The sequence below is a fragment of the Delphinapterus leucas genome, chromosome 13 (assembly GCF_059928025.1).
Source record: "Delphinapterus leucas isolate spDelLeu-1000000601 "Yukka" chromosome 13, BTC_Dleu_Yukka2, whole genome shotgun sequence".
Lineage (NCBI taxonomy): Eukaryota > Metazoa > Chordata > Mammalia > Artiodactyla > Monodontidae > Delphinapterus > Delphinapterus leucas.
Genome location: NC_143141.1, coordinates 71977267 through 72002236, shown reverse-complemented (window position 1 = coordinate 72002236; position 24970 = coordinate 71977267). Strand labels below are relative to the sequence as shown.

General features: G+C 42.0%; 2 protein-coding genes and 1 long non-coding RNA gene across 5 annotated transcripts in view; 1 reads left to right on the top strand and 2 right to left on the bottom strand.

Moving 5' to 3' along the window:
- The window catches only part of LOC111174931 (uncharacterized), a 141292-nt gene extending 123394 nt beyond the window's left edge, over positions 1-17898 (bottom strand). The window contains exons 1-2 of one of the 2 annotated variants that reach the window (XR_016395495.1): positions 17591-17898; positions 17125-17264 (exon numbers count right to left, since the gene is read on the bottom strand). This is a non-coding gene — a long non-coding RNA (uncharacterized LOC111174931). Of the gene's footprint in view, positions 1-17124 lie in introns of both variants that reach the window. The other variant, XR_016395494.1, reaches the window with a different exon arrangement.
- LOC149747787 (ubiquitin-fold modifier 1) lies at positions 8542-15196 on the bottom strand. The gene has a single exon (XM_089923324.1). The coding sequence runs from the start codon at positions 12639-12641 to the stop codon at positions 12384-12386; it is 258 nt and encodes an 85-aa protein (XP_089779450.1). The 5' UTR covers positions 12642-15196; the 3' UTR covers positions 8542-12383.
- A 137-nt stretch (positions 17899-18035) lies between the features above and the next one.
- The window catches only part of PPP1CB (protein phosphatase 1 catalytic subunit beta), a 37613-nt gene continuing 30678 nt past the window's right edge, over positions 18036-24970 (top strand). Inside the window, exons 1-2 of one of the 2 annotated variants that reach the window (XM_022574163.3) lie at positions 18036-18149; positions 18364-18503. In XM_022574163.3, the coding sequence (XP_022429871.1) occupies positions 18452-18503 (52 nt within the window). In that variant the 5' untranslated portion in view covers positions 18036-18149; positions 18364-18451. Of the gene's footprint in view, positions 18150-18172; positions 18192-18363; positions 18504-24970 lie in introns of those variants that run through there. The other variant, XM_022574164.3, reaches the window with a different exon arrangement.

The window sequence follows — 24970 nt, the reverse complement described above, 5'->3', positions numbered from 1 at the left end:
AATACTACAAAGTTACAGTAAGTAAGATGTTATGGAAAAAGCCAAAAGAACTTTTTGGCCAACCCAATAGATACAATGGAATATTACTCAGCCACAAAAAAATAATGAAATATTGCCATTTGCAGCAACATGGATGGACCTAGAGAATATCATACTATTTGAAGTAAGTCAGACAGAGATAAACAAATATTACATGATATCACTTTTGTGTGGAATCTAAAAACTAATACAAATGAACCTATATACAAAACAGATATATTATATGATATCACTTTTATGTAAAATCTAAAAAACAATACAAATGAATCTATATACAAAACAGAAACAGACTCAAAGACAAAGAAAACAAACTTATGGTTACCAAAGGTGGCGGGCAGATAAATGCAGAGTATGTAATTAACAAACTACTATACATAAAATAGATAAGCAACAAGGATTTACTGTATAACACAGGGAACAATATTCAATATCTTGTAATAACCTATAATGGGAAATAATCTGAAAAATATATGTATATAACTGAATCACTTTACTGTATACCTGAAACTAACAGAATATTATATATCAACTATACTTCAATTTAAAAAGATAAAATAGAGTTGTTGAGAAATGAATATATTTTTGCAAAAACAAAAATTGAGTCTAACCTGGTGAAGAAAAAAGGAAGGTACACCCTGGGTTTAGCCAGGGCTTAACTACTCTGACTTCCTTTATGTCCAGTCTCCCAGTGCTGGACCTCTCCCCTTCTAATCAGTATGGATTCTTGTCCCTCCCTCTCATTTCCACTCACCAGTAAACTGTGACCCTACACTACCCACTGGTCTGCAGTGGAGGGAACAGCCTGAGTTGCTGACGGCAGGCATGGCTCAAACAGCTTGCTGGGAGTGAGCCATGCCTACCAGATCCACAGCGCTCCACGTGGCTCTCCCCCATTTCACTCACGTGCTGGTTTCTGCTAAACATAGCCCAGTTCCCAGGTCACCAGCTGGCAAAGCTCTGAACTATTTTTAGCTAGGTCCAGGGCTCAGGGCACTAAATCTGGATAGGAAGCTGAGATACCACTCTAGCTTTTAAAAATAATAACGTCTATTTTTCTCTCGTTACGATTTATCATGACTTCATTTTAGACTTTCTGGAAAATATAGCTGAGGAAAAGGTGAGAACATTTAAAACACATAGCACAAAAAAGAAAATTAAAATTTTCTTTAATTTTAGGGTAATACTCTTCTTTGAGGTGCTGTATCTATATCTATCTATATATACAGTAAAGCATACTAATCTTAAATACACATTGTGTAAGTATATACTTGTTTAACCCAAACCTAGATCATCATAATGGATATTCCAACATCCCAGAAAGTTCTCACTTGTCCTTTACAGCCAATATCCTTATGTTCCAGAGGTAAATCCTATCCTTACTTTTACCACTTTTGATTTGTTCTGTTTTTGATTTTAATATAAATGGAATCATATGATATATACTTTGGCAGCACCACATGCAGGATCCTAGTTCCCTGACCAGGGATCGAACCCGTGCCTCCTCAGTAGAAGCTCGGAGCCCTAACCACTGGACTACCAGGGAATTCCCTAGTATATACTTTTTATGTTTTCCTTTTTTTCACTCATTATGTCTGTGAGATTCATGCATGTTGTCACATGTAGCAGTAGATTGTTGTTTCGTCTGTTTTTGCTGTATAAAATTCCACCATGTGAATACACTATAATTTATCACTTCTCCTATTGAAGGATATTTAGTTTGTCTCCAAATTTTGGTTATTAAAAATAAAACTGTCATGAACATTTTGTTTGTGTCTATTAGTGACCACACGCACCCATTTCTGGTGTGGAACTAGGAGTGGAACTGCTAAGTCATAGGGTAGCCTTAGATCTGGCTTTTATAAATGTGCCAGTTTTCCAAACCAATTCTACCAAATTTACATTCCAAGAGCAATGTGTGAGAGTTCTAAAACATACCTTCACTTGATAATTTCAAATCTTTTAACTATTCTAAAGAGGATTAGTTGGGGACTTCCCTGGTGGCGCAGTGGTTGAGAGTCCACCTGCCAATGCAGAGGACGCGGGTTCGTGCCCGGGTCCGGGAAGATCCTACATGCCGCGGAGCGGCTGGGCCAGTGAGCCATGGCCGCTGAGCCTGTGCGTCCGGAGCCTGTGCTCCACAACGGGAGAGGCCACAACAGTGAGAGGCCCGCGTACCGCAAAAAAAAAAACACCAAAAAAAGCCCAAGAATCTGCCTGCCAATGCAGGGGACATGGGTTTGAGCCCTGGTCCAGGAAGATCCTACATGCCGCAGAACAACTAAGCCTGTGCGTGTGCCACAACTACTGAGCCTGCACTCTAGAGCCCGCAAGCCACAACTACTGAGCCCACGTGCCACAACTACTAAAGCCTGCAGGCCTAGAGCCCATGCTCCACAACAAGAAGCCACCGCAATAAGAAGCCTGCTCCCAGCAATTAAGAGCAGCCCCCGCTCGCCGCAACTAGAGAAAGCCCGCGCACAGCAACAAAGACCCAACGCAGCCAAAAGTAAATAAATAAATAAATAAAATTAATAAAGAGTATGAGTTGGTATCTCATTGTGGTTTTCATCTGCATTTCCCTGGTGACTAATGATGTTGAGTACTTTTTCAGACACTTACTGGACATTTGGACAATCTTTTCTATGAAATGCTTCTTTAAATCTTTTGCCCATTTTAAAAATTGGGTTGTTTGCCTTTCTTCTTATTGGTTTATAGGATTCGAGTTATTTGTTGGACCCTCAGATTCCTCATCTATGAAAAGAATAAGGACCATGACATTAAAGTTCTTCCAAGCTCCAGAAGTCTACTATTTTACTCAATGGATGCTTTTGGTAGAGACAAAATAGATGAGTTCAAATAAACAAAACACATAAGAACACAAAATATATACTTAAAGGAAAACACAGAATGAAGAAAATACATGTGCTCAATATATATAAATAGGATCTTCCCATCCAAAATATATTGATAAAAATTGATATAAATATATAGATCCAAATGTGTATGGTCAACATCCAACTGTATTCTATAAGTAATTAAGAAAAATGAACCAGAAGTTTGCACATCTGATTATAAATGTAGTAAATCACTATCCAGAAAAATGGAGAGGCTTGTTAAAAATGCAAACTAAGGGCTTCCCCAGTGGCGCAGTGGTTAAGAATCTGCCTGCCAGTGCAGGGGACCTGGGTTCGAGCCCTGGTCCGGGAAGATCCCACATGCCATGGAGCAACTAAGCCCGGGTGCCATGCTACTGAGCTCGCATGCTGCAACTACCGAAGCCCGCATGCCTAGAGCCTGTGTTTTGCAATGAGAGAAGCCACTGCAATGAGAAGCCCGCGCACCACAACGAAGAGCAGCCCCCACTCGCCACAACTAGAGAAATCGCCCGCATGCAGCAACAAAGACCCAACACAGCCAAAAATAAATAAACTAAATTAAAAGATAAAAAATTAAGTAAAAGAGGGAATAATGTCTTTAAAAGGAGATTTACTTAGGTCTTTGTTCAATAAACATTTGAAAGACTAGATCTCTAGTCTCTTCCTTCAAGGAACTCAAACTCAGGGAGATAGATGCAATAATTATAGGCAATGTTTCTGGAGGGCTTCCTACATAGAAGGTACTATTTAAGTGCTTTAGATGTATTAACTCTTTTTTTAAATAAATTTATTTATTTTTATTTTTGGTTGCATTGGGTCTTCGTTGTTGCGCGCGGGCTTTCTCTAGTTGCGGCGAGCAGGGGCTACTCTTGGTTGCCGTGCGAGGGCTTCTCACTGCAGTGGCTTCTCTTGCTGCGGAGCATGGGCTGTAAGCGTGCGGGCTTCAGTAGTTGTGGCCCATGGGCTTAGTTGCTCCGCAGCATGTGGGATCTTCCCAGACCAGGGCTCAAACCTGTGTCCCCTGCGTTGGCAGGCAGGTTCTTAACCACTGTGCCCCCTGGGCAGCCCAGATGTATTAACTCTTAATACTCATGACAACCCTGTGAGGTGGATATTATTATTGTCCCCAAAGCACAACGATGAAATAACTTGCTCAAGGTCATGGCATTCCAGTTTAGGGAAGTATCATCGTTTATTTAATTAATCCCTAATCATTAGGCCCAACTGATAAGTAACAGGGCTGGGGTTAGGATGGAGGCTGGGTGGCTCCAGAGACTGAGCTCTGAACCCCTGCACCAAATACCTTGCTCTTTTTACACACAAATAATGGGAGATAAGTTCAGTAGGTACAAACTACCATGGGAGCACAAGGAATAAAACAGTAGACTTGTCAGGGGTGGAGGATGGAGGGTGGGGCCAAAGACGGGGGTAAATCAGGGAGCAGAGTTTACAGAAAAGTAGGCAGAGGCAACGTGGACACTGCAAGACCTGCTCAGGTGTTTAGATTTTATACTGAAGATGATGTGGCCTGAAGGATATAAGAGTATAGGCTGGACGATGGGAGGACCGGTTGGGAGGTTTCTAAAACTGTCCAAATGAAAGGAAAGGCACATCTGAACATAGGCAGAGCCAGCGAAGAGGAAGAAGAAGAACAAAATGACCAGAGTGTGTACTCCACCAACACAGAGAAATGTGTGTATGGAATAAGCAGGCTGGGGGAGAGGGAAAGGGGGCCAAAGAGCACAAAATGACATATAGAGTACTGATAACTTCTGAAAATGTGTAGGCACACATACTGAACTCCCAGGGTGTAAACAGAGGGAGAGAATGAACCCAGACTGACGGCTCAGCATGTCCTGAACTAGGTCCTCTATGAGTGTTACTTCATTTAGTGCTCCCAACTCTGCCAGGCAGTATCATTCCCATTCTACTGGCAGGGATACTGAGAGCCCCAGAGATTAGGTGAGCTGTCTGAGGGGCATGGCTTGTCTGTGATGGAGCCACGGTGTGTGCCCTGGATTGTATGACCCCAAGTTCCTGCTCTTGCGACCCTACCATGGAATCTTCCTCATTCTAGTAGAAAACTTCATGATCCATGACATTTGGATCAGGACAATTGAGGGAGAAATTCAAACTAGGAAAACTAATGTGTGGAAGACTAGCTTGGAATCATCACCCTCCTTCATGCCCCTGTAAATCCTGCACCACCAACTTCTGTTAACCCTGTCTCCAGGACAGTTCTAGATGTTTCCACATTTCCATTCCCAATGTCATCACCGTAGGACAGCCTGGGTCAGCCCAATCCTGCCCAGGCTCATTTACTTGAATGGCATTGTATCCTGCTCTTTCTCTGATCAAACTTTCTTTTTAAGGATTTTTTTTGCGGTACGAGGGCCTCTCACTGTTGTGGCCTCTCCCGTTGCGGAGCACAGGCTCCGGATGCGCAGGCTCAGCGGCCATGGCTCACGGGCCCAGCCGCTCCGCGGCATGTGGGATCTTCCCCGACCGGGGCACGAACCCGTGTCCCCTGCATCGGCAGGCGGACTCTCAACCACTGCACCACCAGGGAAGCCCTGTTCAAACCTTTTGAGAAGGAACTCTTCAAGACTTCCTAATGAAGTTGCTTCCTAAATGGTCTTCCTGTTCCCACTCTTGTTTTCCCCACCTTCTGAGGGATTAGGTCATGCCTCTGTCCTCAGCCCTTCATGGGCTCCCATCACACTCAATATAATCCAGTGTCTCTGGCATGGCTCACTCTCTTGGGACCTTCTCTGCTTCTGACTCCTCTCAACCTCTCTGCCAAGGCTATTCTTCATCTATGTCAAGCATGTTTCCACTTCAGGGCCTTTACACGGTATTTCTCTCTGCTAGAAATAACCACCCCTCACCAACCTACTGAGATATTTGCACGGCCCTCACTCATTTTATTCAGATTGCTACTCATTTATCATGTTCTCAGAGATCCTCCCTGACCACCCCTCTAAAAAAGCATTTTTTCTTTATCCCCAACTTCTTACCCTGCTTTAGGTTTCTTTATGACCCCTAGTATTACACAGGCATGCATGCACATTCCACCTCCTAGGAAACCAACTATTCTGCTTTGCCCAGGGGGTTCCTGGGCCAAGGCACTTTCAGTGTTAAAACCGCAGAAAGTTGGGACTTCCCTGGCGTCTAGTGGTTAAGAATCCACCTTCCAATGCAGGGGATGAGGGTTCGATCCCTGGTCAGGGAACTAAGATCCCACATGCCATGGGGCTACTGAGCCCACACGTCACAAATAGAGAGAAACCTGCGCACTGCAACGAAAGATCCCGCGTGCCGCAACCAAGACCTGACACAGCCAAAAATAAGTAAATAAATTAATTAATTTTTTAAAAATAATGTTAACTCCCCCCTAAAAAAACCCCAGAAAACAGAAAGTCCCAGGCAAACTGGGATGGACTGATCACCCTACAGTTCCTCTACCAGAATACAAACTTGATGAGCAAACACTTTACTTGGTTCTCTGCCGTATCCCCAGCACAGAACACAGTGCCTGGCACAGAGCAGGTGTTCAATAGATAATCACTGAATGAGAATACATGAACAGTTTCCTGTTTCAAACAGCATCAGGTTTAAACTCTCCTGCCCAGCATTCCAGTTCCTTCTTGACTGCTCATCTTAATCACCCCATCCTATTTCCTACCACTCCCTGCGTACACCCTCTGCCCCAGGCATTCCAGGCCCCTTATACTTTTGCAAACTTCACCAGAAACGATCCCTTCACCGGAAGAGCCCTCCCCTGGCTCTCCTACCTGAGTGTCTCTTTGTTATGTTTTGCTTTATCTTTTGAGATCTATGCCAGTGAAAAATGGAGGAGGGATGCATGTCCCTGTGAGAATTCCCTAGGGCATTGTTTGAAAATATCTACTCGTCTACTCCCAATGCTGAGAATTAGATAGGACTTCCTAAGGGGAGGAAGGGAAATCAAACATTGGTATTTTCCAAAAGTTCCCTAGATGATTCTGACAACAAACACACAGACACTTTATGTGAAAGGCACTGATGTAAACCCCACAATGCTTCACAACCCAGCTCAAGCCCCCTCAGCTGCACCAGTTGTATTATGGCCTTACCTGACCTCACTGTTCTCTCCCTCAGGAATTCTAAAAAGCTCAGGATCTGAACCACACTCCTGAGCACTACTCCTGCAGGCCTGGCATAAAATATGGACAAATCAGGGTTGCGTAAGTGGGACTGTTGGCCTGGCCCGGGAGCCCTCTCAGGTGTGTGGGGCAGGCATTCCCCACCCTCCCCCTGGCTGTAGGTGTGAATGAACCCTCCTTCCCTCTCATTCCGGAAGTATCTGCCCTACTGAGAAATCACCCAGCTTCTGCCCACTCCCATCCTGCTTTGAGCAAGCTATCCCTGCCATCAAAGCAGATTACAGCCACTGCCAGGGCCCACCCTTCTCCTCACTTCCCACTTCCGCTCACAACAGTGTCCCAGAGCTGGTCCACCGAACCAGCCCCAGTCTCTAAGTTGCGCTGCCTGGCTGTCCCAGCAGGGCTCAGAAATCAGACCAACCTGGTGACTCAAGGCACATCTATGAAAGGGAAAATACTGACCTCACAGGATTTTTAGAGGGATTAAATGTGATAGTCAAAATTCCCAGCACGTGGTACACTTAGGAACCTCCTGCCAGAAGCCTTCTTTCTGACAAAGGAGCAATGCCTGTCACCTGGGCATTGGGACACTGGCTCTCCCAGCCAGTTTGGGTTCTGTCTTAACAGAAACATCACTACTAGAAGTACCTCAATGTCACGAGAGTTTGGGATTACTCAGTCTCATTCTCTAGGTGGTTTGTGCCAAACTGGAGAGGAGTCAGAGGGGCTCCTTTCTGGCAACTAGAAAGTCATTCTTTGAGCTGGTGGCACTGTTAAACCACATATGGGCAAAACAGAAAACTGCTGTGCTGATCGTTGACCAGACTGCCCTGGAAGACCAGAGGATGAAAAATAGGATAAGGATGGGGTGGGGGTAAAGGGTTCTAGGGATTCCTGTGCAGGAAACAGGCAGATGAAAAGAGTAGGTTCTTGCACAGCATGACAGCCAGAGGGGAGGGGGAGAGGGGAGGGGAGGGATCTGGGCTAAGAATCATTAGGTCTAGATTCAAATCCTAGTTTTGCTATTAAGTCAGTGCAATGTACCCTTCCTAGATCTCAACTTCCTCAACCACAAAGGGAGTGAGATCAAAAGTAATTGCATCCACCTCATTACAAATAGCTCAATTTCATTCCTTTTTATGTGGATAGACCTAGAGTCTGTCATACAGAGTGAAGTAAGTCAGAAAGAGAGAGACAAATACCGTATGCTAACACATATATATGGAATTTAAGGAAAAAAATGTCATGAAGAACCTAGGGGTAAAACAGGAATAAAGACACAGACTTACTAGAGAATGGACTTGAGGATATGGGGAGGGGGAAGAGTAAGCTGTGACAAAGCAAGAGAGAGGCATGGACATATATACACTACCAAACGTAAGGTAGATAGCTAGTGGGAAGCAGCCGCATAGCACAGGGAGATGAGCTCGGTGCTTTCTGACCGCCTGGAGGGGTGGGATAGGGAGGGTGGGAGGGGAGGGAGACGCAAGCGGGAAGAGATATGGGAACATATGTATATATATATAACTGATTCATTTTGTTGTGAAGCAGAAACTAACACACCATTGTAAAGCAATTATACTCCAATAAAAAAAAAAAAGTAATTGCATCTTTTCTCTTAAAAGTTTCCAGCACATACATGTTCACTCCCTTTTTTTCCTCCTGCCCTTACATTCCCTATCCTTTGGTTTGGAGCCAACTCCTTCCTGGCAACCAAAACTCCAGACACCATGAACTGTCCTCAGCCACCCTGCCCCCTGCCCCCTGGCCCCCTTATGAGATCAGAGGTATCAGAGCCTCACTCTCCATGCTGCCAGTCCAGGCTTTGTTTACCATTTGGGGCCCAGGTCTGCCTGTAAATTAGAACTAGAATTGCTTCATGCCTATTGCTTCAGGTAGTGGAAAAAACACTGATAGATGTTTTCCGCCATACCAAGCTGGAATCCCTCAATGGCTTTTCCCATAAACTTTGTTATACGTAATTGGTGGTTAGAGTCCATATTACCATGGATACTCTTCTACAGTTACATTAAGGATTAAATTGATTTTGCAGACGGATCTAGGATTTAACCACCACTTGTACCACAGTCTCTGTGGGAAAATATATTCTGTGTTCCAAACAATTGACCTTTTGGAGTTGATCCAGTTCCTAAGTTGGGGACAGCCTGTACAATATTATGTTACATTTTGGGTTTCATTTGTGTGTCCTAGAATCAAAGACTTGTTAGAGCTGGAAGAAACTTTGGAGATCATTAATGCAACTAATTTTGTAGGTAATGAAGCCAAGGTTCAGAAAGACAGAGAGATTTGTTTAAGGGTATTCAGCTACTTTGGTCTCCCACCTTCAAGCCAATGCTTTTCCCACTATCCAAATCATTTTGTGGTCATTTTCCCAAATAGCCATTAAACCACTTGAAAGTTGGGAAGATCATGTTTTCTTCAGTACAGAATCAAACATACTAAATATTTCATAAATACTGAAACAATTCATTATTCACTTTGCTTTGGAGGTCTATTCGCTATAAGATGTCCTCAAATAATAAGTAACATTAGGGTATTTCAATTAAGAATGTATTTATAGTAGACTAGATTTGGTTTGAATCAAGATTTGAATAACTGAAAAATATTCTATTTAACAAGTGTTTCCTATATAAAAGGGTCTATTAGGGTTGATGTCACTCCAATAAATATTTTTCACAGCTCACAGACACATCTGGTTCTAGTTTTAGGAGATACATGCCATTAATTTTAATGTGGTCTTAGGGGAGAGCCACTCATTTTATAACTACATTTAAAAACTTAATATCCCTTTGTTTGTTTTATTTACCAAAGCCAACTGAAACAGAGACTTATGAAACCATTCAGAAGCAAACCTTCTCCAATTGAAAAGGTGACAAACGTAATTTTGATATACTATATGAGGAGAGCCACCTTCATTAGAAACAAAACACTTAAACTGTTTCATTTGAAACAAACTTTCCCATTTGGTGTACTTTTCTTCACCAACAAACACATTGAGTTATTTCTTAAATATCTTTGAATGAGAAAGATAGGAGAACACTGAAAAAGAAACAATCTCATACAGGTAGATGACATGGTTTTATTGTAACAAACTAGAGAGTGACCTAAATAGACAGCCCTGTAATCTAATTGGGGGGGGGGCGGGAAAAAGAGCCACAGATCAACTCTTCAAAAATTAGTCATCCTTTGTGATAGCTGCCCTCCAACTTTAATTGTCTTATAGTTAACAGTTATACAGTTAACTCCTTCAATTATTAGGCATTTATTTTTTTTATGGTATAAGAAAATGTATTTTCACAAGATATTAATTACGTACCAATAAAGCATTTAAACTAAATACAACACTTCAAAACATCCTGCACAAAAAGTTACAGGTCACATTTATTTAATAACAAAATGTCTAGTTCTTTAAGAAAATATTTTTTAAGAACTTACTGCAATAAAATTTTCCAACCAAAGAAAAAAATATTAAACAAATTATGGTACAAGACATCATAAAACTTATCAATGTAACAAATCAGGCAGAATTTTGTGCTAGAAACAGAATGGGGGACATCTAAATGAAACAAAAATTCAGAAAATGTGTATTCATAAATTTCTGGTTAACTGAGGTTTAATGTTGTTAAAGACTTTAATGTTGTTAAAGACTTTAATGTTGTTAAAGTCTTTAAGCATCAGACTTTGTTTATAAAAATAAAAAATTCCCCAAACATTAGCAACATACTACCTCAGCACAATTTTTTTTTCCCTTTACAATTCAGAATCCTGCCGTTCATTCGTCAAATATATGAACAATATCTAGTTACTTCCTTAAACTTAACCAACATTACCCTTCGGATACTGATTCGGTTGCATTATTTTTTTTCCCAATGAACCTAGAGCCTATGCACACTTAGATAAAAACTGGTCTTAGAAATACTTTATTCATGAATAATTCTACACATATTCAATGAAAGCCTACATTTTCAGGCCTAGAAAGAGCAAGACAGACACCAGGCCTGCCTACAGAGAGCTTACCATCTAGAATACAGCAAGTCAAGCACTGGTTTTCAATCACTACGAGCCTTCATTTCACCTTTCAAGATGTGCACAGATATTGATGTCCTCTCTAATGACAAACAAAATCTTCCCTTATGCCTATCATTCTTTAGATTCTCTACGGGGAATTTTGAAATCTGTATGTTGACAAGGCCTATGCTTTGCTTTCTCTGATTGCCTTCTGCTCCTTATAACAATGTCAAGTATTTTATTTTCCTTTCAGTTCTTCCCAACATAGCCTCTGCAGTTTTGTCTATCCAGTTTGGCCTTTTCTGTGACACTCTGTTACAGCTTTCTGCTCCCCTTCATTTTTGTTTCTTTCCTTCTTACTAGAAGCCTGGTCATCTGGGCTTCCCCATCTGCCTTTCCTAGCTTCTTATTCACTCCAGTAACTAATCTTAACACTTCCTTAAATGTTGGGTCTTCAGTAGGTAGAATTAGTGAGCATTTCAGTTAGCATTTCCTTGAGCTCTGTTGTGAACAACAGATCTTCTTTACAACAATACTTTCTCCCCGAACGTTATTTGGAAATATTATCCTAATATTCTAGGATATTAGGATTTCTGTTTTAAAGGTTTTTTTAAAAAGATCAATAAAGGAACGCATAATTCAGCAACTGATGCTTCTACTTTAGTCTCAAACTCTTTGGCATGGGATACCAATGTTACACATAGGGGCTAGATCAAAAATTCAATTTTTGGCTATTTGAATTTTAAATTAAAATTTATAAGAACTCACGAAGTTTGAAACTTTAAAACAAGCTAAATGATAAAAAGACAGTTATTCATTGATGTGATCCTTTATCATAAATGATATATAATGAAGAATTCAACTATTTTTGTGTCTGCAAGTCAGATGCTATCAAGCAAACTGCCACGTATGGATTGATAAGTTTTTACATTTTTAACTCAAAGACAAATAGGAAGATTCAGTAAATTTTAATTTTCCAAATGTTCTCAGAAAGAATGATCAGAAGCATCCGCCAGTTATGATACAGGTGGATAATCCATTTACCCTCAACGAACCACCTGTGTGTGCTGTGAGGTAGTAATGTGATCTTCTATGGTGATGACACCCTCAACAGAGAAGTGTCCCCTCTTCACGTGAAGAGTGTGAACAACAAGAAGGGACAGAGAGTTACCTTTCATTACTTCATCAACTATTGGTGTTTTCATAGGATTTCAAATGCCTGACTCCAATTTTACAACAATAAAAATACCAATATTTATTCTGGAAGGGGATTTTATGTTCCAAGCAGCAGACATTAACAACTTCCAACACAATCTCTAGGAATTATTCGCAGTTCTGAACCGTGCTTTAGAAAAACATTTCCAGCAGTCTGTGCAGGATTTATTCCTATTCCATCATTGGTAATAACTGCACCTGTTGCTGCAGGAACTTTAAATTCTTCTGCTGCAAACTTTAAGACTGCTGTAAAAGGTGTACTTTCGGGAACACTGAGTACTTTGTACGGCAGCTGCGGGTCCGACGTCAGTGTGATCTTGAAGGAAACCTTCGACATGGTGCAGCCGGTCTGGACAGAAACCCCACGCTAACCTAGGCATTTATTTTGTGATCATTTTATCTTGAAGCATACACCAGAGAGTTTCCTTAAGAGACAATGTTCCACTGAGAGAGAGACAGAGAGACAGAGAGAGACAGAGAGAGAGTTGGGGGTGTCAGAACTGGAGGAAGGGGGAGGGTTTTGGCCAAGGGCAGGGCAAGAGGTATTTGGTTATACCTGGCTTTATAATTTGGGGGGCTAAAATGACTGAGGACATGCCTTATGGCTTAGCTGATCACTCTGGTGCTTGATTATTCTCTCATATGTGTATTGAAATGAAACCAAAAGTAAATCCTAAGCAAAATTCTTGGCCCTGCCTAGGTGTATACCACATCTGGCTCTGTACTGACAGGGGTGGCCTCCTACTGATGCATGTGTCCTTGTCTGGTTTCTCAGTATCCTTGAATTAAGCTGACTACAAAAGTCTATGACATTTGATACACAGAATGGCTGCCCTCAAGGTATATCTAGTAAAATTTAGAACTTACTGCCATTTAAGACTATTAAAGACTTGATTAAGAGAAATAATATTCATGGAAGGACAGCCTGATGAATGTTGATTCATTCATTTATAAGTTATCCTGGATTAGTCAAGGCAGAAAAGAGCTATATATCACTATCACAACCTTCACACTTTGCTACCTAAACCTATTCACTTTCACACCATATTGGTCACTGGCTAATATCAAGAGGCATATAAAACATCCCTATGAAAGTCTGTGCTGTGTTTACTAAAAGGAATCATGAGGCTGCTGTTCACTGTGTTCCAAAGTGCCTTCTGTGAGGACACTCCATAGGGACATCTTTCTGAACTCAGCACAGTGATAGATGGGTTCCTCTGAGCACTAGTCTGGCCCAGGTATTTCCTGTCAGTAAGTACAAATAAAATCATGATTTTATTAAGACCCTAAATCATGATTCCCCAAGTCCTTTACAATCAGGAAGTCCAATTTCCCTCCACAGACACTTCTGGAATTACCCAAGGATATTAACATGCATGTTATGCCTCCCTAAGCCCAGTGGTATGCTGGTAAATGTTTAACAACCAGCTTTCTGGTGGAAGAAGCTGATAGATTTGTAACATGTGCTAATTTCCTTGGTGTAAATACTGCTCTCACTATGGCCAATATAATATCACTGAAGGTAGAGTTGGAAAGAGATGCATAGCGGCATTTCATTATATAGTATTTCCACCATACAGATACAGTACATGTTAACAACCTTTAGACTATACATAATAGTAAAATGTAGCAACATAAATAGAATGTGATGAATCTTGAGCAATAATTACCTTTGTTTTTGTTATATTTATTTGTAAGTCTATATAATTTACTTTTTAAATAATGAATTTTGGCTTGCAAAATTCCCTGAAAGTTTAACAACTGGCTCTCATGAGCCAGTGTAAGCTGGCTCCCACACACCACTATCTAAAGCCACACTGGGTTGGGAGTCTAGCTAATAGTTTGCCCTTTAGTCTCTTGGATTAACAATCCTGGTCTCATCAGGAGCAGGACCTTAGCCTGATCCTTTTCCTAAGTCTTGCCACATGTCCAGAAAGAGAGGGAGGCAGTTTCCTACATGCAATCAGAACCACTCCCTGCCAGTCCTCTGCTCTAAAGTCTGCTGGTCTCCAGGCTCAGGTGCTCTACAGAGCTACTGCCCACCACACATTGCTCCTACACCAATGGCAGCCTTCTCGTGTCCTGCTTCCAAGCTGCTGACTTCCCTAACTGACAACCCCCATTCTGCCCATGGACCACTGCTCACACTCAGGCCAAGAACTTCCTGAGAGTCAGTATCTGTCAAGTGAGGCTTCTGTCTCTTTGGTACCCGCCTACCCTTGAACCTCATGGTGGCTCTGACTGCCTCTATTGCTGCTGCTGCTGCCTGCAGCACTGTCTCCTCTGACCTCTGGATCTCCACCTCTTACCTCTTCCTCTGCCCTCAACCTCTTATCCACATTTTAAGGTCTAAATAAACTTTGAAAACTGAGATTCACATAAATGTGACACGAAGACTCACATAACCAAGTAGGATGAAATGGAAGTGAAGAATGATCCCAATTTTACAAAATGGGTAGACATCTATCTATCTATTCCCTGCCTTTAGAAAGTTCACTGTATGCAACTTGGCTTTTATGAAAGACCTACGTGAGTATCTTTTTCCGCTAACCAAAAGAAATCCAAAGAGGATTTTCACTGTTACAAAAAAAGGCGAAAAGTAAAAATAGTGTTTAGTGTTAGTTCTGCAGCAAGCCATTACAGAGGAAATGCACACATCAAGCAGCGCCAAGTTCCTTCTCTAGGAACTATACTCAGCATCTCAGCATCAGGCTGCCATAACTTTGAACTGTGTCTGTGAGCATCTGTGCTTTATCTCGATTTATTTTGTGCACCTGTTAGCAAGATGTGTCCTAGGGTAATTGCTTCTTTGCTTTATGACATTTTGGCTTACGAAAAGTTTCATAAGAATGCTCTACTTCCTTGGTGTAAATTTATACAGACATATATATGTCTATATAAATAAATATATTTATAATATAATTATATTATATATGATATAAAATGTATAAATATACATTCAGAAATAAAACAGAAAAGTGGTTAGCTATGGCTGGTGAAATTATAGGCGATTTTTATATTTTTCTTTGTTTTCCAATTTCCTTCAATAAATACGTTTTATTCTGGGGGGGGGAGGCTGCTTTAATGGCAACTCTGACTTGAACTGATATGAGGCAAAATGCAGTCTTTATTTACCTTACATGACATGGATATTCATATGATTTTCTTTAAAAAAAAAATAATGCTTCAGTTTATAGTGAGCTGCCCCAGAAGCTGCTGGGGTGTTAAGTAATACATAGTATATGCACTAAACTTCAAAATCTGAAGACGTCTGATTCTGAATTCTTACATAATATTTTTGGAGGGGGATCCCACAGGAAAGTTGGTTGGGCCCCTAGTGATAGAGCTCTTTCATTTTTATAATAGTCCCTTCTTACCCAGGATTCGAAGGCACTAGAAAACCTGGTGGGGTGGGGGTGAAGGGGCATCTCCAGCTGCAGGCAGTACCAGACGGTACTCAGAACCACCCTCTGAGCTCTTCTGACTCCCAGAACTCTGCTGAGACTGGCCTCTCTCTGCCCTCCTCCACTTGGGGTGATTTTCTCTAAGATGCTCACTTTCTCTCTGTGCAATCCAGTTTCCTTTGAGTGTCCCTTGCCCCTTAAATATATCTGAATATATATAAACCCTAATGGAGGACAGGGTTCAAAGTTCTTTCTCACGGGGTTCATGGGCCCCACGAAAATTGGAGGATAAGAAGACACCTTAAGTGTTCTAAACATTCTGGTACTCTTTTAGAGGCTCATGGAAGAGATTTGGGAAAGTGGCATCCAACTCCACAAGCTGGTCTATTCAAGTCTCAGTTCCAGCTCAGCCAGAACACTTACTCCACTTGCTACTCATTGGTCGCAATTTTCCTTGGTTGCTAGAAAGCTTAGAATCATATTTGTGACTTATCCCTAGCAAACCATAGGACCTTACACCATGCATTTTACATACAATACTGCTGGTTTTATCTTACCTTTCCCACTCTTGGTTTTCTTTTGTGCTCTTTTTCTCTGTACATATTTTTAATTTATCCTACTTCATGTATTTACGTAAGTTACTTTAAATCCCTTCTTCTGGAATAAAGCAGGGTATAAATAAATGGTCATTAACAAAAGAGTTTGATGAGGATCCATTTCTTCACCTATAAAGGCCCTAAGATGAACTGGTGGCAATAAGAGTCTGTGAAAACTACTCCAGACAGGATCACCATTATAGCTTGTCACCTGTTCTGTGTTCACCACCAATCCACAAGCTAAATCTTGAAACGGAGAGAAAGCTAGAAAAAAAGGGATCAGGAAATCCTATCTCTGTAAGTCATCTGAACCATCATAAAGCACTTGATTGGATAATGCTTTTTCCCCAAAAAAGTATGATTTCTGTTCTCGACATTTATGTTGTAACACATGCATATTTAAGCATCTCAGTTCACGTACACTGAGAGGGAGTATATCACAATTGTTGAGTGCAGACTCTTGCACTAGGATGCCTGGGTTTGAATCCCAGATCTGCCATTTACTTGGGGCTAGGTATTTAACCATACTGTGCTTCAATAAATTCCATCTACAAAGTAGAGATAATAATAGTACCTACCTCACAGGGCTGGTGTAAGGATTAAATGAAATAACATATGCACTATAACATTTAAAACAGTGCCAGAGCACATACAGGGATCTCAAAAATGTTAGCTATTATTAGTGATATGTGAGTGCGAGAAGCACTGCCTTGAGCTTGAGACAGCATCTTGTTTGTGAGTTTCTGGACAAACACGTGAGGAATGAGTGAAGACTTTTGGTCTGACCACTTCTGAGAACAGGCCAAAAACTCTGGCTTACCTAGATCCTTTGCGTGGCTACTCTTCCTCCTGCTTTTCTAGAGGCAGAATTCTGTGGTGGAAAGAAGAGGTGGGCAACCAACCTTCCTGAGCCTCCGCGTTTCTTTGTCCCTCTCTTCTACATACCAGATACGGTGGGAGCTGCAGGCACAAAGATAAATTGGGTTTACCGTGTAGGAGCTCACGGTCGAGTGTAGGGGATAAATGCAAAAACAATTACAAGGTAGGATGATTAAGCAATATATAATGAAGGTATTTTTCTTGTTGTTGTTCAAAATGCACTGTGGAAAAGCAGTATCCACAGACTGGAAGATGTAAGATATGTGAAAGCGCTCTATAGAAGGCAGACAACGGTACCCATGTAAAATATTATTACTGCTGACCCTCCCAGGGCCCACTTTAAATTATTTCATCCAGGGACACTTGGCAACCAACCTCGTGGAACCGTAAGGTATAAAACCCCTTACGTGCAACGTCAAACTGTTCCAGCAGAGTAACCCCTTCTTGCTTTCCAAACGTGTAAACCCAGTTTCAAACATAGGTAACGCAGTCCGCGTTTCCCGCTTACCGGGAACGAGGAACTACTTGCAAAACCAGGGACTGAAACCAAGAAAACAAAAGCAAGGCGGAAAGAGCACAACCACGTCTGCTCAGCGACCCGGACCCGGGAAGCTGGGAAGCAGAAAGGTCAGCGCTGCCTACGCGCGCTCTGCGTAATGGGAGCTTCCCCAGCGCAGCAAACCCTGGGAGCCTCAGGGGCGCCACCTGCGCAGCCGCGAAGATTCGGCGCAGTGGAAGTGGCGAGAGAGGCAGCCGCGGCGAGAGAGGCAGCCGCACCTGCGCGAAGGCAGTGGCGCGGCGGCGGCGGCGGGAGAACCGAGTCCAGTGCGATTGCGCGGAGGCCGCGGGCGAGGCGGGGCCGCGAGCGAGTGCGCCGTGCGCCTGCGCGGAGGGCTGCGTGGCGCGGTGGCGGGGAAGGGCGGTGTGAAGTGAGTGGTGCTGCGGGAGGGGCCGTCGGCGGCGCTGGTGAGCTTTGCGGAGTTGGGCGGTGCCGAGGAGGAAGAGGAGGTGGGGGCTGGGTCTGACGCGGCCCGGTTTTTGGGGGCTCCACTTGTTTATTTTTTTCTCGTGGGTGCCTCCGAGTGTGTGCGCGCTCCACTGCTTGGTGGGAAGGGGGTGGGGGGAGGGCCCGGGGGAAGGGGGAGTTGGAACCGGGGTCGAAACGCCGCGTGACTTCTAGGTGAGGGAACGCCGAGCGGTCGCCGCAGCGTCCGCCGTCGAGAAGCCCTTGTTCCCGCTGCTGGGAAGGAGCGTCTGGTGCCGACAAGATGGCGGACGGGGAGCTGAACGTGGATAGTCTCATCACTCGACTGCTGGAGGGTGAGTCGGGGCCCGGCCGGCCGCGTGGAGGGGGCGCCTCCCTTAGCCCTCCTTGTTCCTCCGCCGCCGGAGCCCGAGGGGACCCCCCCCCCTTCCCGCCCCGAGGCGGCCCCCGAGGAGGGGGGCGAAGAAGCTGGTGGGCCGGGGGGAGCGGCCTCCGGGAACATGGCCGAGGGGAGGCCGGCCGTCAGGGGCTGTCCCCGCAGGCAAGTAGTGCCCCAGCGGAGCTTCGGGGACCCGCACGGCGGCGCGCTGGCGGGGGTGCCGGGTGACCCTTCGCGAGGAGGGTGCCGGGATGCGTGCTCCGGGGCATTGTACGCCCGTGGGACGTGTATTTCTTCTCTGTTCTCTTTGTGCCTTGCCCTTGGATGCCTCCGCTTCTTGTTACCGGAGTGAATTTTAAAAAATCTTCTCCTTGAGTCGACTGTTTGATCTGTTCGGCATTTTTACATGATGCTACAGGACAAACTCTATTCAAGGAGAAGATAACGTGAGTTGAGTCCCGCCCATGTATTATTTAGCTTTAAAGCATAGTAAGCCAAAAGTCTTTGACCGAGCTGAAGATGCACGCAAGAAATATGTAGACACGTTTGCTGAAGGGATTGGTTTTCGGGTTTGAGAATTTTAGCAGGTTTGAGCAGGATTTAATTTCTGCACAAACTTAGAAAAGGTCGATTGTAAAGCCTCTCTTGTGTTTAAAAGATATTTACAGGTCTTCGCAGCTTTTGAAGTTTCTGGGCCCTTCTGTTTATAATTGGTTAGTTTTATGTTAGGGTCGGGGATTGAGGGAAAGGGAAGAGATGGAGAGGCCAGGGTATTATTCAGAGTCAGTCGCTGCCTTCTGCCAGTGAATCCCTTTACCCTAAAATTTGCGTCATCACTAGCTGCTTTGTGAGTGTGTAGAAAAGAAATTATGCCATTAAAAAAAATAAATTATTGTTCTCTCCGTCAGAAACCGTGGAAGGATTACATATCCATTGTTACTGGCTTTCAGATTTCCTGAAGATAATTGTTTGCCGCCGTGAAACAGTGTGTACTTACATTTGGAAAATCATCGCAGAAGAAGATTGTGTGATTGGGGGGCGGAAGGGAGAGCGCTAGTTCCTTTTTTCAGCCAAAGTGTCGGTATTTTATCAGTTCTCTGTGTACCCATTGTGTAACAAACTACAGTATACTTGCTCCAGATGTGAAAGCCTTCCAGCAGTCTAAGACTGAGTCTCTTAAGACTGAAGAAGAAGCAAAGTTTCACCAGGAACTCGTTTGCCTTTTCCTTTACTATCAAGTTATTCTTGGGAGGCCCCCTGGTGCCTGCAGTCAATGTTCACTGTTTAAGACTTTGTGGACTCTAACAGATGTGAACATCTTACTGGGTCTGTGAGACATTCGCTTTGAAAAAGTGTATGTGTTTTTTGTAGTTACGCATTGTTATAAAAGGGAAGTGTAGCTATTTAAAAATTTTAATATCTTGTTAACTTTGGGGGAAGTTTATGCTCACCATGAACTTGGCTTGTAAACTTAAATATTTAAAAATCTGATGCTTGTATCTCAACTTCTTTATTTTTATCTTACATAAACTTACATATTTATATACTGTATAGGCATAAAACACAGCAGACTTATGTGTTTTTAAATCTTTGATATGGGATCTTTTAAGTCAGATGCACCCTTTTAAGATTATAGATAATTAAGAAACCACTAGTGGATTGTTCAAGGTTGTTAAGAGAAAAGATATGGTGAGGAAAATAGGCTAAGTGATTCTGTTTGTTTCTGTGAATTCAAATTACATACGTGTTGGGTTCTGGTTTTGGATGATCATTTTCCAGACTTTTTCCCCTTTTAAATTAGCAAGCATTTATTGACCTGCTTTGTGCCAGTCACCAGGAATCCAAAAATAAGACACAGTCTCTTCACTCAGGGAACTCCCAGTCTAAACAAGTGACTTTCAGGCTTTTTCAGCCTGCTCTCTGACAGTAAAGAGTACCATTACTTGCTTCTTAATCCCGGGAAGTATGTTTAGTTTTGACTGTGCCTCCCTGGGATTCTTAAATTCTCCTCTTTTCCTTCCCTTTTCCAAAATCTAGACCTGTCCAAAGACATCCTAACAGACTTGGATTTTCTAATAAATAATTGTTTTTAATCTTCAGATAAGAATTCTTTTGTCTGCCTTGATTTTCAGTGATGTTACATGCTAATTATTAACTCAAATTCAAGTAAAGCTGCTTAGCAGAATAGCTATAGTTAGGTTTTTTGCTTGTTTGTTTTCAGTATTAAATGAAAGTATTGTACAAGGGAGGGGAAATCAGCAGGACTTGATCTCATTTTAAAATGTTGACTGTAGTTCCATAACATATTCTTGATTTTTTTATTACATCAGATTGCTAGTCAGCTATAACCCTTTTAGTAACTTTTACTACCAATCAGCTATAACACTTTTAGTAATTTTATGAGTTTCTTTGTGTTTTTTAGGTGGCCAAATGATGTTCACTTCCAAAGTGCCTTTTACGTTTAAATTTTTTTTTATTATTTAATGCAAAACAGTATACTAATTTATTGTTTGGATAGTGCATGTTCCTTCAGTATATTTCTTTCTTTTTTTTTTTTTTTTTTGGTACGCGGGCCTCTCACTGTTGTGGCCTCTCCCGTTGCGGAGCACAGGCTCCGGACGCGCAGGCTCAGCGGCCATGGCTCACGGGCCCAGCTGCTCCGCGGCATGTGGGATCTTCCCGGACCGGGGCACAAACCCGTGTCCCCTGCATCGGCAGGCGGACTCTCAACCACTGCGCCATCAGGGAAGTCCCAGTATATTTTCTTGAGTTAAGTTTTACTTAACCACAAAGCCAAAGATGCCTACTTTAGTGATCCTGCTACCACATTCTTGTTGAAATTGAAGCTAGTTCCTATGGGTATCCTGGAAAATCCAGTAAAAGCTTTTTACTTTGATCAGCAGTTCCAAAAGGAGTTAGGATGGCAGTGGGAGTATAGAGAAATCACCTAGGGAGCTTTATTCAGACTATAAATGTTGAATTTATTTTGGAGGACTTGAAAAAGTTTGAGTAGAACCTGCTTGTTTGGGAAGAGGGTTGTGTGGAAAACTGCTTCCCGATGGTTGAGATTGTGCCAGCTCTGTTCCCAACAGTTTTATTGAGATACAATTCACATACCGTACAGTTTCACCTATTCGAAGTGTATAATTGAGTGGTTTTTAGTTGTGCAACCATCAGTCACCACAATCAACATTAGAAAGTTTTCACCACCACCACCACCCTCAAACACAACCCTGTTTTCACTAGCCAACAAATCCCTTTTCCCTTCACCACTCCTCCCAGTACTTGGCTACCCCTGATATACTTTCTGTCTATAGATTTTGCCTGTTCTGGACATTTCATCTGAATGAAATCATACATTATGTGGTCTCTTGTGATTGGCTTCTTTTAACGTTTTGAAAGTTTATCTATGTTGTAGCATGTGTCAGTATTTCATTCCTTTTATGGCCGAATAATATTTCATTGCATGAATATACCACATTTCATTTGTCCATTTATCACTTGATGGGCATTTGAGTTGTTTTTCCCCTTTGTGGCTATTGTGCATAATACTGCTATGAATGTTCATGTATAAGTGTTTGTGTGGGCATATGTTTTCATTTCCCTTGGGTATATAGCTGGGAGTGAAATTGCTAGGTCAAATGGTAACTCTGTTTAACTTTTTGAGGAACTGCCAGACTGGTTAAAGCCTCTTTTCTGATTAAATTGTTTAATTATGACCCAGCAGTCTAAAGATTAGGCAGTTTGAAGGAAGTGCTAGTTGATATTGGCAACCTCAACTTCTGCAGGGATAGTGTTGTTGTGTAGACCTAAGGCCAGGTCTGTTAAAAAAGAGCAGGTTGAGGAATAGGGGAGATGGTCTTAGGGATACTTTCTCTCTTCTCTTGCTTCTTTTTAGATGAGAAGCTAGAGAAGGCATAAAGATGCTACATTGTTCAGAGATTCAGGGATTAGGTTGGTTGCTTGCTTGCTTGGTTTTCTTGTCAGTTCCAGCAGGTGAGGGAAATTTTGACAGTTTGAAGAAGTAGTCCAGAGTATTTTTATTTTATTCGAAGATACAGAGCTGGAGCTTTTCTGGTAAATGTCTAAACCAAGATTAGGATTTATTGGGATTTAGAAACCTATTTACATTTGAGTCTAGAGACAGGATTATATTAAGATTTAGGATTAGTGAGGTAAAGATAGTAAATTTTATCAAGTAGGTTTTTTGCATCTTAAGTCTTATTATCCACATTTATCTTTTAACAGAGTATCCATTCCAGTAGTATACGTTCTTAAACAACTCTTAACAGGTAAAGTAACGTCAGTGTTAAGAATGTCAAGATATTTAGAAATAATTAAAATCTCAGTTTCAGAAACAACCTTGATCCTGGAAATCTTGGACTATAGGGATGCAAGAAGAAATGGTTTGTAAATGTCAGTAGGCTTAGCAGTGGTGTGGTGGTTGAGGATAGGGATTCCCAGTTTAATCTTCTAGGATTTAATTTTGAGTGAATACAGATTTATACCCTCAGGCAGCGATCACTGCTCCTCTAGCAGCTGTAAGTAGCCATTTCAAGGCTTATTCTTTCTGGGAAAATAGAGGATCAGTGAAGATAGGAAGCAGAAAGAGATTAAGGTTACAACTCTTCTTTCTTTTAGTAAACCCTCCACCTTCCCCCAAGATTGAATATGATTACCTTTGAAGTCTTGGTTATTGGTAGGTGAAATGTAGTTTTTTTTTTTTACACCTCGTTCTCTGAAATACACTGTACCTCAGAGATTTTCCATCTTTAAGATAGAATGAAAATGCTTTAATAGAAATTGTCTTTATTCCACAATTAGAAGTAGGGGACTAAAAATGCAGAAACTCATTCTGAAGTTAAGTAAGTGCAAATAACTAGTTGCCAGTCTTTTCCTAGTTTAATGGAGGAATTCAGTTCCTGGTCTAGGTGGGTACTTGTCATGCAGTAGAAAAAGTAGTAAAAGGACAGGGACAATTGTCCTTTAATCTGCCTACCCACTATTCACGTGTATAGCAAAGTGATTTATGAGGACATACATAACCTTCCTAATAGTCACTGACCTCAGGGCTCTCCCTTCCCAAATTTACCCACATCTGTGCAAAGACAAATAGAGGTATTGATGTTACATACGCAATCTGGTGGGAATGTTGCCTTTGGGTCTTGATATATGCTGGCACTGTGTAATTTGGAGGTTTTGACACAGTTTATTTCCCCATAAAGGAATTTAATCCTTAGAATGTTCATCAGACTATGCCTGAGTTCACATCTAGTCAATTTCCAAACTATTGATCAAAACATTTTCTTGCTTTGAGTGCTTGTCTAACACCATTTTAACTTTTCCCTTAATCCTACCTACTATTTTCAAGATTTAGAGAAATCAAAAGTTACTTTTCATGGGCTTCCCTGGTGGCGCAGTGGTTGAGAGTCTGCCTGCCGATGCAGGGGGCGCGGGTTCGTGCCCCGGTCCGAGAGGATCCCACATGCTGCGGAGCGCCTGGGCCCGTGAGCCATGGCCGCTGGGCCTGCGCGTCCGGAGCCTGTGCCCCGCAACGGGAGAGGCCACAACAGTGAGAGGCCCGCGTACCGCAAAAAAAAAAAAAGTTACTTTTCATGTTTAAGGACATCTATTATATAGCTTTCTCTAATATTTAGCAGTTATTATGACTCTTTTTTATTTTAAATAGTAAACTGAGAGGGAAACTTCATAGGTACTTGTCAGTTCATCTGTGTTGTTTGAATATGTATCAAATAATTGAGCCAGAGTAGTGAAAGGAAATGACCAGGCTTCTGGAGTGAAAGTGAGAGAAAGATCTAAGTTATATAATGACAGAAAGGAACGTATTTTATGAACATCAGACCTTAACTGCAATAGTTATGTGAATCCTGAATGGTAACAGATATATACTCAATTAAGTGTTTATTCAAGGTAGTTCAGTAAGTATTGATATAGTGGGGGACCATGTTTATACTCGCTAAAGGTACAGGTTCTGCATGTATTATAATTTCAGCTCTTCCTCAGTTTCTTCTGCATTTTGAGGATGATAATCGACCTGCTTCATAATGTATCTGTAACAATTAAACTGGTAGAACGCTTAGACCATAATAAAAGCTCAGAAAATGTTAGCTACTGTTATTGTTTAGTATAAACCTGAGTGTAAGGTAATAGAGGGCTTCTTATGCTACTGAGCCCTGGACCCTCCTCAAAGGAATTTTTGAGAAGGCTATTTCTTGTGAGGATCTAACAGATGTGCCCTCCACATTGTTTGTTGCATACAACCACTCATACATAGTATGTATGTATGTATGTATAAAACATTTCTTTCCTATTCCCATTATTCAGAATTTATAATCTGGTTTGACATATTAATGTTGGTGCTGAGGGGGAGAGATATTTTTAGGCAGAATTAAATGGTGAAAG